The sequence below is a fragment of the Bufo bufo genome, chromosome 9 (assembly GCF_905171765.1).
Source record: "Bufo bufo chromosome 9, aBufBuf1.1, whole genome shotgun sequence".
Lineage (NCBI taxonomy): Eukaryota > Metazoa > Chordata > Amphibia > Anura > Bufonidae > Bufo > Bufo bufo.
In genome coordinates this window covers 196,004,682-196,021,926 of record NC_053397.1, presented here as the reverse complement: position 1 = coordinate 196,021,926, position 17,245 = coordinate 196,004,682, and the positions used below count along the sequence as shown (strand labels likewise).

General features: G+C 46.3%; 1 protein-coding gene across 1 annotated transcript in view; it reads right to left on the bottom strand.

Moving 5' to 3' along the window:
- The window catches only part of RABGAP1L (RAB GTPase activating protein 1 like), a 328,801-nt gene that overhangs the window by 292,781 nt on the left and 18,775 nt on the right, over positions 1 to 17,245 (bottom strand). The window contains exons 2-4 of the mRNA XM_040406733.1: positions 7,862 to 8,024; positions 4,968 to 5,151; positions 491 to 701 (exon numbers count right to left, since the gene is read on the bottom strand). Coding sequence (XP_040262667.1) covers positions 491 to 701; positions 4,968 to 5,151; positions 7,862 to 7,996 — 530 coding nt within the window. The 5' untranslated portion in view covers positions 7,997 to 8,024. The remainder of the gene's footprint in view (positions 1 to 490; positions 702 to 4,967; positions 5,152 to 7,861; positions 8,025 to 17,245) is intronic.

Genomic DNA, 17,245 nt, shown 5'->3' with positions numbered 1-17,245 from the left:
CATGTCTGGAAAACCCCTTTAAGGACTAGGTATAGAAGATCCCACTTGCACTGAAAATATTGATAGGTTACTGCCATTTGGACTGGTTTGGATTCCAGGGACCTTATCTCCACTGGTCTGACATAAACTGCATATCTTAGGAATATGACATGACCGTTACCACAAATGTATAAAAAAAAAAAAAGTGAAAGTATCTGCTCATTTCCTGATCTTTACAATGTGTTCCACCTTTCCATGCACAAAGGACATAAATTTGTATTAGCACTCTGCTTTTTGTCTCTTCATTGTCTCAAAGGAAAAAAAAAAAAAAACGTAAGGAACATGGCACAGGCACCGCCACAAATCCAGGTGGCACCAATTGTCTTAAAGGTACATCTAAGTGTGCGCTCAAGTCTTTACATCCACAGAAACGCTGTCGGTGGATCCTACACACACACACACGAGCCCTGGAATTTCTATTGTAGGTTATCTAACCTCGACAAAACCTCACCTGACGGAGCCTTCAGCCACATTGGGAACGTAGAGAGTTACAGTGATTGGAGCTGAACAATCTGCTCTCATGGAGGACATGGCCCGCAGGGCTTCTGTCTCACTGCGTGGAGCGGAAACCTTCATATGACCTAAATATGAGAGTTTGTGAAAGGAAACACTTTCCTCTTCTGGAGGGTTTGCGGCCAGGCTGGTGTTCTGTGCGGGAACCTCTGAGGAAAATAAGGAAAAATAAGAAATAGGAAAGAAAATACCCATCTTTTTACAGAATATATATTTTATATCTCTTCAGCAGATTTGTCCCTATGACACTGGCTGACCTGTTACATGTGCGCTTGGCAGCTGAAGACATCTGTGTTGGCCCCATGTTCATATGTGTCCATATTACTGAGAAAAAGGATGTTTTAATATATGCAAAGGAGCCTCTAGGAGCAACGGGGGCGTTGCCATTGCACCTAGAGGCTCTGCTCTCTCTGCAACTACTGCGCCCTCTGCACTTTGATTGACAGGGCCAGACGTGATTACGTTTTCTCCGCCTGGTCCTGTCAATCAAAGTGGAAAGGGAGTGGCAGTTCCAAAGAGAGAAGATCCTGTAGGTGTAATGGTAACGCCCCCGTTGCTCCTAGAGGCTCATTTGCATGTATTAAAATTTTTTCTCAGCAATGCGGGCACATATGAACATGGGACCAACACAGATGCCTTCAGCTGCCAAGTGCACAGGCAACAGGTTAGCCAGTTTCATAGACACAAAACTGCTGACAGATGCCCTTCGAAGAGGTGTTCGGGGTTGTTAAAATGTGTCCAAAAGGGGGGAGATGTGCTAAAATAGTGACAGAAGGTATAATCACCAGTTATTCTCAGTCAGTTCTAGCACTACTGCTCCAGTCCCCACCTCTGACGGAGCGGTATATCCCATTTGACCACCGCAGCCAATCATTCACCTAAGCGGTCCTGTGATTGGCTGCTGCAGATAGCCACGTCACTGCCGCAGCCAAGTAATTACATAAAAGAGGTGAGGATGAAGCTGCAGCGCTGGAACAGCAGGGTAGTAATTGGGGCATAAAAGTCTTCTCTCATGAACTATAAACCAGGTATCATTGACTTTAAATAATTTTTACTGCTAAAAAAACACACATGCTTTGTTCTGCTTAAAGGAGTTGTCCCACGTAGACAACATATTCTGTAAGGCTACTTTCACACTAGCGTTTTTGCTGGATCCGGCAGGGTTCAGCAAAGACGCTTCGGCTACTGATAATACAACCGTCTGCGTTATGAACGGATCCGGTTGTATTATCTTTAACATAGTAAGAAGACAGGTTGGCATTAGCAGGAGGTGCTTCAAACCCACATGCAGTTGTGCATATATATAGGGGAGCAGATCCTGCATTTGTGGCCCGTTGCTAATGGCAATCCCCAGCAAAATGCATACAATGGAGGATGCCCGCAGCATCCGCACTTGTTACCTTGTGTAGGATGTCCATTGTGGTACTTGTGGTTCGCTGCGGGCATCCTCCATTGTATGCATTTTGCTGGGGATTGCCATTAGCAACGGGCCACAAATGCAGGATCTGCTCCCCTATATATATGCACAACTGCATGTGGGTTTGAAGCACCTCCTGCTAATGCCAACCTGTCTTCTTAGTTTGTATATATAGATTTCTGGAGGTGTATAAACTCCTATTTAAATGTGCCTGTTTTCCATCTACAGGTCACATTAAGGTGCACCTGTGAGGCCTGGGACATATCAGCAAGTCTTGAGTGGGACTCACAGACTCCTCCCTCCTCCCATTGCAGGCATGGCCACATGCTGGAGGTAACTGGTGAGTTGTTTGTGAGTCGGCCCAATGCTCCTGTAATTTGCCCACTGGCTCCTGGTATTGCCCATATGGCTCAGGTTGGAGAGTGTAGGGTCCCGGGCTACTTGAGAAACCTTGTCGCGGTGTCCGGGCTTAAGACATGTTCTACACCGTGGGACATGTTGACTAATCTCTCAATTTTAAAATCAGTTTGAGGATTTAGTATTACTGCAGAGTGCACCTGTGTCCGTTATTGTTTTGTTATATTGTTATATTAATTATTACATCCGCACTTGTTACCTTGTGTAGGATGTCCATTGTGGTACTTGTGGTTCGCTGCGGGCATCCTCCATTGTATGCATTTTGCTGGGGATTGCCATTAGCAACGGGCCACAAATGCAGGATCTGCTCCCCTATATATATGCACAACTGCATGTGGGTTTGAAGCACCTCCTGCTAATGCCAACCTGTCTTCTTAGTTTGTATATATAGATTTCTGGAGGTGTATAAACTCCTATTTAAATGTGCCTGTTTTCCATCTACAGGTCACATTAAGGTGCACCTGTGAGGCCTGGGACATATCAGCAAGTCTTGAGTGGGACTCACAGACTCCTCCCTCCTCCCATTGCAGGCATGGCCACATGCTGGAGGTAACTGGTGAGTTGTTTGTGAGTCGGCCCAATGCTCCTGTAATTTGCCCACTGGCTCCTGGTATTGCCCATATGGCTCAGGTTGGAGAGTGTAGGGTCCCGGGCTACTTGAGAAACCTTGTCGCGGTGTCCGGGCTTAAGACATGTTCTACACCGTGGGACATGTTGACTAATCTCTCAATTTTAAAATCAGTTTGAGGATTTAGTATTACTGCAGAGTGCACCTGTGTCCGTTATTGTTTTGTTATATTGTTATATTAATTATTACATCCGCACTTGTTACCTTGTGTAGGATGTCCATTGTGGTACTTGTGGTTCGCTGCGGGCATCCTCCATTGTATGCATTTTGCTGGGGATTGCCATTAGCAACGGGCCACAAATGCAGGATCTGCTCCCCTATATATATGCACAACTGCATGTGGGTTTGAAGCACCTCCTGCTAATGCCAACCTGTCTTCTTAGTTTGTATATATAGATTTCTGGAGGTGTATAAACTCCTATTTAAATGTGCCTGTTTTCCATCTACAGGTCACATTAAGGTGCACCTGTGAGGCCTGGGACATATCAGCAAGTCTTGAGTGGGACTCACAGACTCCTCCCTCCTCCCATTGCAGGCATGGCCACATGCTGGAGGTAACTGGTGAGTTGTTTGTGAGTCGGCCCAATGCTCCTGTAATTTGCCCACTGGCTCCTGGTATTGCCCATATGGCTCAGGTTGGAGAGTGTAGGGTCCCGGGCTACTTGAGAAACCTTGTCGCGGTGTCCGGGCTTAAGACATGTTCTACACCGTGGGACATGTTGACTAATCTCTCAATTTTAAAATCAGTTTGAGGATTTAGTATTACTGCAGAGTGCACCTGTGTCCGTTATTGTTTTGTTATATTATCTTTAACATAGCCAAGACGGATCCGTCATGAACTCCATTAAAAGTCAATGGGGGACGGATCCGTTTTCTAATGTGTCAGAGTTAAACGGATCCGTACCCATTGACTTGCATTGTGGGTCATGCCGGATCCGTCTTGTTCCGCATCCCAGGACGGAAAGAAAACTGCAGCATGCTGCGGTTTGCTCTCCAGTAGGAGAACGCAACCAAACGGAACGGAATGCATTTTGTCCTGTTCAGTTACGTTTTGTCCCCATTGACAATGAATAGGGACAAAACGGAAGCGTTCTTCTCCGGTATTGAGACCTTTTGACGGATCTCAATACCGTAAAATAGAAACGCTAGTGTGAAAGTAGCCTGAGTCAGGACTCAAAGGGGGTCAGCTGACTCCTTTGGGTTAGGCAGTCGTAACTTAAGCCCCTGGCGATCAGTAGTTCACTAGGGAGAGATGCCAGTGACCACACAATCCCCTTGCTTCCATTACACAGCGCCCATTCAAATGAATAAGCGGCCATGAAATACAAGTGTGCATTTAGTACTCCAGAGCAGGAGCTGGTCTTTGCTGTGGCTCTTTGCTGTGGCAGCTACAGTAGTAGAGTCCCGACAGGGGCGGACTGGGAACTTAAAGTGGCCCTGGAAAAAATACTAAAAGTGGCCCCATTTCGTAGGGTCCAAACTGATGGAAGGCAGGGCCAGCAATACCGTATTGTGGCACATTATACCGCCCCAGCAGAGCCAAATACCACAGTCCATCACAAAATACTGCAAGCAGCAGCACAAAGTACATCCCCAAAACCCTCTACTGAACGGCTTGAGGAGGGCTCAGGTGGCCCCCTGGGCCCGCCGGGAAACATCCCTGTAAGGTCTGTGGCCAATCCGCCCCCGTGTCCCGAGTATATACCCCAGGCATGCTCAACCTGCAGCCCTCCAGCTGTTGTAAAACTACAACTCCCACAATGCCCTGCTGTAGGCTGTTCGGGAATGCTGGGAGTTGTAGTTTTGCAACAGCTGGAGGGTCGCAGGTTGAGCATGCCTGATATACCCTATTGGAGCACATGGACAGGGGTGGTCATAATGGGACTACCGGTACATCTGTAATCCATTATGGAGCTCTTTATCATATCTCCAGTGTAATGGCAAAATACTAACCTGTACTGTTGGGGTCTAAAATTAATGTGAGCGGAGGGTTTCTGGCAGCAGTCATGCTGGAGCCATGACTGTAGGACTCTGTACCACCGTCGATCCCTCCCTGGTTGGCATTTTGCTTTTTCTCAGAATCTCTAAGTATCTCTTCCATCGCCTTTTCCAGCTGTTCATCTCCATTGGACATTATCTGTAAGGATTCAAAAGGGAAAATTCAAGAACAGGCATTTAATAGGCTATTAGCAAAAATAATAATAATAATAATAATAATAATAATAAACGGTTCCCATCCTGTAATGTGCTAATAGCAATCCCTCCGAAATTGCCTTGGCTGATACTATTCTGCCTACCACCACCATACGGGCATACAAGAATATTAATAATACAAATGGGCATAGTCTTAACTGGGCTTGGAAAATGGGAGTGCAAGGTGATCCTCACGTCACACTCACATCTAGACATTTGACAGTCCCAACCACAGTCCATTAATTAGTCATTTAAAGCCATTGCCCTATAAGCGACTGTTCTAATGCCAGACACTTAAGTAAATAACTTGCTGTATTTGGCAGGACAACGGCTAACTTCCTGCCAAGTATTATTTTACCGTGTTGGCAGGGAACTTGCATTGGAATTAAGACAAAAAGGTTTGCTAATTTGTCAAACGTGTACAAAAATGGAGACGTCTCGATAACTATCCGTTATGAAGAGGGCACAAAATAAAAGATAATAAATTCCTTTAACCGCCAAATTGCTTCCTTCAATATCCAGCTTTGGGCCAGGTTCATACCTACCAGAAAGATGCATTTATTCCACTGCGCTGATCTGCAATGTCCGGAAGGGAATGGTACCGGGAAATGGGCAAAACCCTCGGCACATCTTTCTTTTAATAACTGAAGAATTAGGGTTTGCTCCAGATTTATAAAATAGAGAAAGCCCTACCTGTCCTGGTTTTTGCTGCCAGAAGCTGCGCTTGAGCAGAAGATTCACCCTTGTTATTTCCTAACACTACATATGGATGTATGGGGTTGTCCAAGCCAAAAACATCTATCAGGGCTACCGTTTAGTTCAATGCTAAGGCCGAGTCAATCTACAGCACTGAAAGAATGCAAAGAACGCTGCGGCTGCCACATCATGACATTCTGCCACCCCTTTAGAAATTTTGGAAGTTCTGTTGGCGTTACCGTTATTGGAGGGCTGTGCTTATTACCATTACAGCGATTTTCCGAGACTTTTACACTGATGACCTATGCTCTGGATAGGTCATTGATATTTGATCGGTGGGGGTCCAACAACCAGGACCCCGCCGATCAGCTGTTTGAGAAGGCACCGGTGCACGGCTCTGTCCATTGTATAGCTGCTCAGCCCTATTCACTTCAAAGGGGCTGAGCGGAGCCTAGGCCATTTTACAGATTAACCCAACATCAGATGCCTTAGGCTAAGATGCAAGAAGGCCACGGCACTACTGCGAACACCAGTGCCTCCTCAAACAGCAGATTGGCGGGGGACCCAGGTGTTGGACCCCCACCGATCAGATACTGATGACCTACCCAGAGGATAGGTCCTCAGTATAAAAGTCTCTGAATACCTCTTTAAATGGTGGAACTCCGATAAACTTAATAAAGTCATCCTGATGACCATGTTCTGATGGCACAGTTAAAGGGCTTGTGTCACTTCAGCAAATGGCATTTATCATGTAGAGAAAGTTAATACAAGGCACTTACTAATGTATTGTGATTGTCCATATTGCCTCCTTTGCCGGCTTGTTTCATTTTTCCATCACATTATACACTGCTTGTTTCGATGCTTACGACCACCCTGTAACCCAGCAGCAGTGGTCGTGCTTGCGCACTATAGGAAAAACATTTTCCTATAGTGTACAAGCAGGGTCACCACTGATGGATTGCAGGGTGGTCATAACCTTGGAAACGAGCAGTGTACAATGTGATGGAAAAATGAATAAATCCAGCAAAGGAGGCAATATGGACAATCACAATACATTAGTAAGTGCCTTGTATTAACTTTCTCTACATGATAAATACCACTTCCTGAAGTGAGACGACCCCTTTAATGCTGGGTACTGAAATAGCACAAATCGTGTGTTTTATTACTGCAGTAGTCCCCTGGGTCATTTGAGTGAAAATACTTTTTTTTTATTTTTTTTATTAGGGTAGACCATCGAATTCCATATTACTTCAGTAGATCTACCCATGCCCGAGGTTGCTTAACCCTCATTTAGACTGTTAATAACAAGTACATGACCGCAGCAATGGTACCTAACAAATATCAGAAGCATAAAGAATTAAAGGAGTTGTCCCTAAATTTAAAACTATTACTTATCCACAGGATAGGTATAATACCTCAGATTGGTGGAGGTCTAACCACGGTGACCCTCACCAATCATAAGAAGGGGGGTCCTATGCCCCCTGTATGAATGGAATGGTGGTCGAGAACGCATGCTGCCATTTCAGTCATCCCAATTGGACTAATGATTGGAGATAGACAGAATTGTCTCTTTTCCTCGGCCCCATAGACGGTAAACTGAGCTGCAGCGCTCCATTCATAAAGGGAATGGGGGGGGACAGGACTCCCGTTCTTGTGACCAGTGAGGGTCCCTGCAGACGGACTTCCATCGATCAAACAATTATCCCGAGGACAGATTGAAAGTTTAAATCTTAAGACATCCCTTTAACCGTACACCTAGAGTAGTGGGTAGCACAGTGCGGCCTTCTTCTTGTAAGCTCAGCATCCTGCTCTCCCAAATATTACTTCTGGGGTAGTCGGTAGCTGTCGGCTCCTCTGTCCTCCAGAAGGTCATCACTCTGCCTCCTACAGTGCTCCCTGGCAGTCAATGTGACATAAATATCAGCAGCTCACTACGATGAAGTGATCAGAAAGCACACCTTCAACTGAGGTCTGTCGTCCAAGTTTGAAGAGCCATCGACCTGCAGGGGCACCACCACGAAATCTTCAGCATTTACCGGGGCTGCAGAATCGGCGGATGAGCTCGGATTGTGGATTGAGGATTTGTCTTCCATTCTAAACAACAAACCAATGTCCACTCATCTGATGAAAGAGAAACAGAATAGAATAAGCACCTATTTCCATTGAAAAGATAAATATAAAAACATAAAACATATATTCAACCTCACAAATTCAAACTTTATTTAAAGATATAAACCTACAAGCAAACAGCTAACAGGCTTTTTTTTGACATTTTAGAAAACCCCATTGACATGCAAGCAGTAAAAATATAAAATTCGAATGTTAAACGCCCGCGCGGACCTTCCATGGTCCGGCGCTGGTTTTCTTTACTCAACAGTGACAACATGGTCTCCATATTGACAGGTAAACTAGATCTGGAGGGGGCTGAATTTTTAGCTAAATGTATATCAAATTGCAGTTTTCCAAAATCATGCATCAAAAACTGCAGAAAGTATTAAAAAAAAAAAAAAAAATTTAATAACTAATTATATTCCCCTTTTTTTTTCCATTTTCCTGGGTATGAAAAAAATAAATAAAACACAAAAAAAATTCTAAAAAAATAAAATAAAATAAAGCCCTGTGTATCACAAAAAAAAAAAAAAAAAAAGACGCTACCATTTTTTAAATAACCCATCAATAAAGCTTGGGCTTTTGAAGGCACACTTGCTCAAAGAAAAAAAAAAAAATCATTAACAAGGCAAAATGGCCTGGTCTTCAACTGGTTAAAGCAGGGGTCAGAAAATCCCAACATTCCAGCTGTGGTGAAAGTACGACTCCCAGCATGTGCAATGGCTTGGCTATTCTCTCGACTCCTACACATATGAATGGAGAATGCTGTGAGTTTTAGTAATACCTTACATCCCCATGTAATAACATTTCTGGAGCATCTATTCTTATGACTGTATGTTGAGCCATTTCTTTATTATTCCTTCTAGAATTTTATGAATGAATTACCAGCAGATTTCAATGAAGGTCCAGATGGACGTTACCAGTTGGCAGTGTGTCCCTGAACAGTCTGACATTGGCAGCACTGACTGGATAGCGTCAGACTATGTAGGGGCACACCCCCAACTGTTAACACCCATCTGGACATTAACTGCAAACTAATATCAATTCATGTATAACTTCTAGCAGGAATAATAAAGGATTGGCACAACATAGAGTCATAAGAACAGACGCTCCAGGATTGTTATTACATGGGGGATGTGAGTAGTTACTAAAAGGGACATGTCAGGAGAGCGGACAGGGGCTCTTTTAAAAAAAAATATACTAGTTTCCCAAGCTTGAAATGGTTGATAACGGCAAAGGAAAGACCGCCTTGAAATGCAGAAATGACAGACTTGTGGAAATCCCGTAGACACAGGTGCAGATTATTACACCCACTGACAGTGGGATTTACATACGGCACCTGTCATTTGCTCCCCACTAGTTCCTGTGTGCCTGGGGGTGCACCAGATAACACAGAGTCTCATTCTTTGGCAGGGCACGTGCCAGAGTATATGGCCACAGTTCATCATGGCATTTGACTTTAAAAGAAGAGGCTTTTGGCGTAAAAAAGCTAAAATAACAAAGTAGCTAAGCAAATAATCCAGAGCAAATAACGCCATGACGGTCACAGAGCGCTGCACAGTACAACGAGGGGAAAGGGGATTTAGTCAAAAGTCACCGACTTCTGAAGAAGCAACCTCTGCTTTGTGTATCTCGTAGAGCTGCACCTTTAGGGACGGTGAAACTACCATACAAATTAACACTATAATGACCAGGCTGATTTTTTCCTTAAAGGGCAACTTTATTTTCAATAAACTTTGCAAAAAATCAAAAGTACAGGTGAATATATTAAATCATGTGACATATCTTACATACACAATTATTATTTTTTCCCTCTAGCAGGTCACTCCTCCTCACCCCTGCCCTATGCATAAACTTATACCAGCAGCATGTCTGCGTGTGTGTGTGTGTGTGTGTGTGTGTGTGTCTTTGCACTACTTACCTCCTTCCCTATATGGGCAACATGTCTGTGTGTGTGTGTCTTTGCACTTCCGCCGTACCCCCCATAGATATGGGTAGCATGTCTCTGTCTCTCTACACTTCCTCCGTTCTCCCTCCCCTCTCCATAGACTTCTGTGGGCAGCATGTCTGTGTGTGTACAGAGATAGCTGTCAGTCACTGATAGCTGTACACAGGGGAGGTGTTATCAGTGATTGATAGCATTCTCTGTGTAAATGTGTATACAGAGATAGCCTCAGTCACCTATAGTTCCACACGGGTAGCCGTTATCAGTGATTGATAGCATTCTCTGTTTAAGTGTATATACAGAGATAGCCGTCAGTCACTGATAGCTGTACACGGGGGAAGTGTTATCAGTGATTGATAGCATTCTCTGTGTAAGTGTGTATACAGAGATAGCTGTCAGTCACTGATAGCTGTACACGGGGGAGGTGTTATCAGTGATTGATAGCATTCTCTGTGTAAGTGTGTATACAGAGATAGCTGTCAGTCACTGATAGCTGTACACAGGGGAGGTGTTATCAGTGATTGATAGCATTCTCTGTGTAAATGTGTATACAGAGATAGCTTCAGTCACCTATAGTTCCACATGGGGGTGTATCATCAGTGATTGATAGCATTCTGTGTGTAAGTGTGTATAGATAATATAACAGCTCCCCCCCCCCCGAGAACAGTGAAATCAGAAATAGCAGAGATATAAATGTAGGAATTACAAGTTATACTGAATCTTTTCCCACAAAACTATATAATAATCGGCTCAGCTTCTCCTGCTCTATGACCTGCTGCCTGCAGACTGCACTGCATTGCATTTCATGGTGACAGGTTCTCTTTAAAAAAAATGTTTTGTTTTAGTTTTTAAACCAAACAGCCCATAATTTAATTACAATTAGTAGTTAGACAGGAAATCACAACAGAATTAGCTTAGAAGCAAAGATGTTTTCATTGAACAGCACTGATAATCCGAGTATAATCCCAGAAAATCCACGTTATTTGAGGACTGCTGTGAACGTGCGGCGCTCCGGAATTATACCTATAACTGTCTAACACTTTTTGCATCTTTTGTTTATGTCTCCCGTTTATTATGAACAGCCCACTGGAATAGCGGAGACACCGGTGCCTGTCACTACCATCCAGCTGTGATTACAGTACACATGGAGGAGAAGGGCGCTGCAGGAGCCTATCCCCAACAGGACCGCAGCGCTCTTATATTACATTTCAATGCATTCATGAAACTGCTGTAATAGGAAATTCAAGGAGTTTTCTGCTACCTAGGATAGCTCATCAATATCAGATGGGTCGTCGTCCCCGATCTGCTCTTTCGGGAAGCTGACGGCATTGAAAACTGCACACAGTGTGTGGCCGTGCCATCAGATGATCGTTCCACCACCAACTCACTTCTACCTGTTGTGTCCTACCGCTGTAAAGGTGCCCATACCTTTACACAGCTCTCAGACGAGCACTTTTTCGGCTGACGGCTATCGCTCTGGTAACCCCATACACAAGCTGAGCATGCATGTGTTTTCAATGGTGAAAAGGGAATAAGACACCACTTGCAGCAGTTTATTCCCCATAAAAAGAAATGATGGGGCATGCTGAACTGAAACATGACCAATCCTTCTTTTCTCAGATGTTTGCCTCGGTGGCAAAGCCTAGTAAACCCCATACACATTAGATAGCTTCAGACGATAATTACCTAAAGTGTGTGGGTACCTTTAGTAATGATAACCGATTAGGAAACCCCCTCCTCATGCACACAGCGGTATAATGGCTCTGTGCATGGTTTATTTAGTGCCAAAGAATGAAAGCAAGCAAAGTCTTTCCCAACAAGTCCACTAACCTAAAAGGGGTATTCTAACCATAAGTATTTGTCACTTATACTGTGGAAAGGTCATAAATGTGTCTGGCTGGAATTCCCTTTTAGAGGGCATCTGTCAGCAGTTTTATACCTATGAAACTGGCTGACCTGTTACATGTGCGCTTGGCAGCTTAAGACATCTGTGTTGGTCCCATGTTCATATGTGTCCGCATTGCTGAGAAAAATGATGTTTTTTAGGGGTGCACCGAAATGAAAATTCTGGTCCGAAACCGAAACCGAAAATTCAGGATGCCCTTGACCGAAAACCGAAACCGAAACTGCCTTTTTGCCCAAATACTTTTAAAATACTTTTTTTTTAATGATTTTATTAATAATTCTTTTTCATGAATGAAATTCATCTGTGGGTGGCGCTGTTATGGAGAGGGGGATCTGTGGGTGGCGCTGTTATGGAGAGGGGGGGATCTGTGGGTGGCGCTGTTATGGAGAGGGGGATCTGTGGGTGGCGCTGTTATGGAGAGGGGGATCTGTGTGTGGCGCTGTTATGGAGAGGGGGATCTGTGGGTGGCGCTGTTATGGAGAGGGGGATCTGTGGGTGGCGCTGTTATGGAGAGGGGGATCTGTGGGCGGCGCTGTTATGGAGACGGGGATCTGTGGGCGGCGCTGTTATGGAGAGGGGGATCTGTGGGTGGCGCTGTTATGGAGAGGGGGATCTGTGGGTGGCGCTGTTATGGAGAGGGGGATCTGTGGGTGGCGCTGTTATGGAGAGGGGGATCTGTGGGTGGCTCTGTTATGGAGAGGGGGATCTGTGGGTGGCGCTGTTATGGAGAGGGGGATCTGTGGGTGGCGCTGTTATGGAGAGGGGGATCTGTGGGTGGCGCTGTTATGGAGAGGGGGATCTGTGGGCGGCGCTGTTATGGAGAGGGGGATCTGTGGGCGGCGCTGTTATGGAGAGGGGGATCTGTGGGCGGCGCTGTTATGGAGAGGGGGATCTGTGGGCGGCGCTGTTATGGAGAGGGGGATCTGTGGGTGGCGCTGTTATGGAGAGGGGGATCTGTGGGTGGCGCTGTTATGGAGAGGGGGATCTGTGGGTGGCGCTGTTATGGAGAGGGGGATCTGTGGGTGGCGCTGTTATGGAGAGGGGGATCTGTGGGTGGCGCTGTTATGGAGAGGGGGATCTGTGGGTGGCGCTGTTATGGAGAGGGTAATCTGTGGGTGGCGCTGTTATGGAGAGGGTAATCTGTGGGTGGCGCTGTTATGGAGAGGGGGATCTGTGGGTGGCGCTGTTATGGAGAGGGGGATCTGTGGGTGGCGCTGTTATGGAGAGGGGGATCTGTGGGTGCGGCGCTGTTATGGAGAGGGGGATCTGTGGGTGGCGCTGTTATGGAGAGGGGGATCTGTGGGTGGCGCTGTTATGGAGAGGGGGATCTGTGGGTGGCGCTGTTATGGAGAGGGGGATCTGTGGGTGGCGCTGTTATGGAGAGGGGGATCTGTGGGTGGCGCTGTTATGGAGAGGGGGATCTGTGGGTGGCGCTGTTATGGAGAGGGGGATCTGTGGGTGGCGCTGTTATGGAGAGGGGGATCTGTGGGTGGCGCTGTTATGGAGAGGGGGATCTGTGGGTGGCGCTGTTATGGAGAGGGGGATCTGTGGGTGGCGCTGTTATGGAGAGGGTAATCTGTGGGAGGGGCTGTTATGGAGAGGGTAATCTGTGGGTGGCGCTGTTATGGAGAGGGGGATCTGTGGGTGGCGCTGTTATGGAGAGGGGGATCTGTGGGTGGCGCTGTTATGGAGAGGGGGATCTGTGGGTGCGGCGCTGTTATGGAGAGGGGGATCTGTGGGTGGCGCTGTTATGGAGAGGGGGATCTGTGGGTGGCGCTGTTATGGAGAGGGGGATCTGTGGGTGGCGCTGTTATGGAGAGGGGGATCTGTGGGTGGCGCTGTTATGGAGAGGGGGATCTGTGGGTGGCGCTGTTATGGAGAGGGGGATCTGTGGGTGGCGCTGTTATGGAGAGGGGGATCTGTGCACTGTTATGGAAAGGGGATATGTGCACTGTTATGGGCATAACAGTGCACAGATCCCTTTCCCCATAACAGTGCACAGATCCCCCCTCACCATAGCAGTGCACAGATCCCCCCTCCCCATAGCAGTGCCATAGACCGATCCCCCTACCCATAACAGCCCCGGCCCTGCTGCTCACAGCATCACTCACTGCATCTTTATTTTACCTTACAATCGTGACGCTCCGGTAACAACTCTGCAGGCAGAGCGGAGGGCGGCGTAACGTCACTTACTCACGTGACGCACCTGCTCCGCCCACTTTATGAATGAAGGAGGCGGAGCAGGCGCGTCACGTGAGTAAGTGACGTTACGCCGGCCTCCGCTCTGCCTGCAGAGTTGTTAGTTACTGGAGCCTCACGATTGTAAGATAAAATAAAGATGCAGTGACAAAGTAAACCGCCCGCCCGGCGCCCGCCCGCAGATGGTGGGTGACAAATCCCACACCCCATATTTTCGGCCGATATGTAACAATATCGGCCGAAGTGGATTAGGTGCATTTTCGGCCGATATTTTCGGCTGCCGAAATTTCGGTGCACCCCTAGTTTTAATATATGCAAATGAGCCTCTAGGAGCAGCGGGGGCGTTACCATTACACCTAGAGGCTCTGCTCTCTCTGCAACTGCTGCATCCTCTCCACTTTGATTGACAGGGCCAGGTGTGATGCTTCTGTTAATCAAAGTGGAGAGGATGAGCCAGTTGCAGAGAGAGCTGAGCCTCTAGGTGTAATGGCAACGCCCCCATTGCTCCTAGAGGCTCATTTGCATATATTAAAACATCATTTTTCTCAGCAATGTGGACACATATGAACATGGGACCAACACAGATGCCTTCAGCTGCCAAGTGCACATGTAACAGGTCAACCAGTGTTATATGTACAAATCTGCTGACAGATGCCCTTTAATTTACTATAAAATACAATACTCCATAAGAAGGACTGGTTTACAGGGAGCAATTCGTAAGTAATATATTGGCAAACTGCACTTTTTCAAACATTATTATATTGCAGGATCTGCTCCAGGTCATGTTAGGAGTTGTAGTCTTCTGACAGTTTGAGATCGCTATGTTGGTGACCACTGTTCTATACTGGAGAAGGTTGCAAAAATGTGCATATCCTTTGGAAAGTTTCCACATCCAAAACCCCAATCGCTTTCCCATGAGATATGATAGACAAAGGGTAAGATTTATTTTCGCTCTCGCCCCTGTTATTGCAGGACATCTGCATGCCAAGATAATCCACCCAGCTGCAGATCCCTTACCCGGGCACAATGCAATGCTCTGCAGAACACAATTACTTCCCTATCATCTACGTCACGTCGCTCAACTTACTTCTCCCTGGAGAATAGCAAACAGTTTGTGATTTCTCTTGCGAGACACCAAAAAAAAAAAACTATCAACACTTGTGGGTGCGAAGAGCAGATTGCACATTTTACGTAGAGGATGGTAACGGCAAGCAAGTTGTTAGCAGAGTGAAGAATTCATCATGTCTTCCTGAGCACAAACAGAGCAGGATTTGAAGAGATAAATATTCAGGAAAGGGATGTGCGTTCTCAATCTGTTCTCGGATAAGTCCTGCAGATTCAGAGGATGACCTCCTCGCGGCTTACACGGCCGCTGCAGCTGGACATTTATACCGACAGCATCCAGCAGAACCGCACTGCCACGGACGTACCGAGACATACTGTCACGATCAGTGTGGGGGAAAAACTCCACACTGAACACAGGAGATAAGGGGGAACAGTAACTGGGCCTGGAAACTAGGGAAGGAACAGGTCACCTCCTAAACAACCCTAATCCAGGTCCTGACTACCTATCAATATGAATAGACCTTGAGGGTAGGAATACTCATATGCAGGATACCTAGTCCAGTGGTGGCGAACCGGTGGCACTCAGAGTCCTCTCTGTGGGCACCCGCACCCTGGAAAAAAAGTCTATGGTGTACCAATATGCCTTAGGCTACTTTCACACTTGCGTTGTTTTTTTCCGGCATAGGAGTTCCGACACAGGGGCTCTATACCGGAAAAGAACTGATCAGGTATGTCCCCATGCATTCTGAATGGAGAGTAATCCGTTCAGTTTGCATCAGGATGTCTTCAGTTCAGTCGTTTTGACTGATCAGGCAAAAGAGAAAACCGTAGCATGCTACGGTTTTATCTCCGGCTAAAAAAACTGAAGACTTGCCTGAATGCCGGATCAGGCATTTTTTCCCATAGGAATGTATTAGTGCCGGATCCGTCCTTCCGGTATGCGCATGCGCAGACTGAAAAAAAAGGTGAAAAAATAAATGCCGGATCCATTTTTGCCGGATGACACCGGAAAGACGGATCCGGCATTTCAATGCATTTTTTCGACTGATCAGGCATTTTTAAGACTGATCAGGATCCTGATCAGTCTTACTAATGCCATCAGTTAGCATACATTTTGCCTGATCCGGCAGGCAGTTCCGGCGACGGAACTGCTTGCCGGATCTCTCTGCCGCGAGTGGGAAAGTAGCCTTAGGCTTTTCCTTACATTTATCAGCGCAGGGCGCACTATGAACTGCGCAGGCAGCGCACTGAATGTAGGCAGGCTATTATAGCTAAATGATTACGTACATGGAAGATATACTATATTGGTATTCAGGTTAAATTGCCGTGTTGGCACTTTGCGATAAAAAGGTGAGTATTGGGATGCAGTTTGGGCACTCGGTCTGTAAAAGGTTCGCCATCACTGACCTAGGCCCTTATATCCCTATAAGGCCCTGGAATGAGGTTAGGACCAGAGACAACCCATTCCTCCCCAGATGGACGAATGGAAGTCTCTGTCTCAGGCCCAGATACAAACAACAGGGAATATAACAAACACAAAACAATAAGAAAAGACATGACTTATCTGAAAGTAGAAAACTGGCAAACTCCAGAAGCAGCACAGAATACAACTGACCAGCTAGTTAGAAGGCAGGAAGAAAATTTATAAACCGCACCGCCAAGAGTGAGAGGCGGCTACTTATGAGAAAGGTAAATTACCAACAAGCAACACCTGGAGAAAGGGGTGTGGCATTCACCAAAACACAGACACAATAAGATCCACAGTGAACTTGTCAATTTAACCCACGAGTTGTCAGTTCTCTCTGATCTCCTGGTAACTGCCACGGAAACGTCTGTGACACATACGGACGTCCCGGCGAGTGAGTGGCAGGAGATCTGTGAGACTGGCAACTAGGGTTGTTGTGGGTATCGAAATTTCGATACTCAATCGATACTTTTGTCACGGTATCAATACGATACCAGGATTTCCATTTTTTTCGATACTGGGCTGCGCTGCTGCTCAGTCTAGTATCACAGAACATAAGCGCGCTGCTGTCAGCGCACTCATGTTCCTTCAGCAGCACAGGGGAGAAGGAACCAGTCTCTCCCTCCCCCTGTGCCGCTGCTGCCACCAATGAG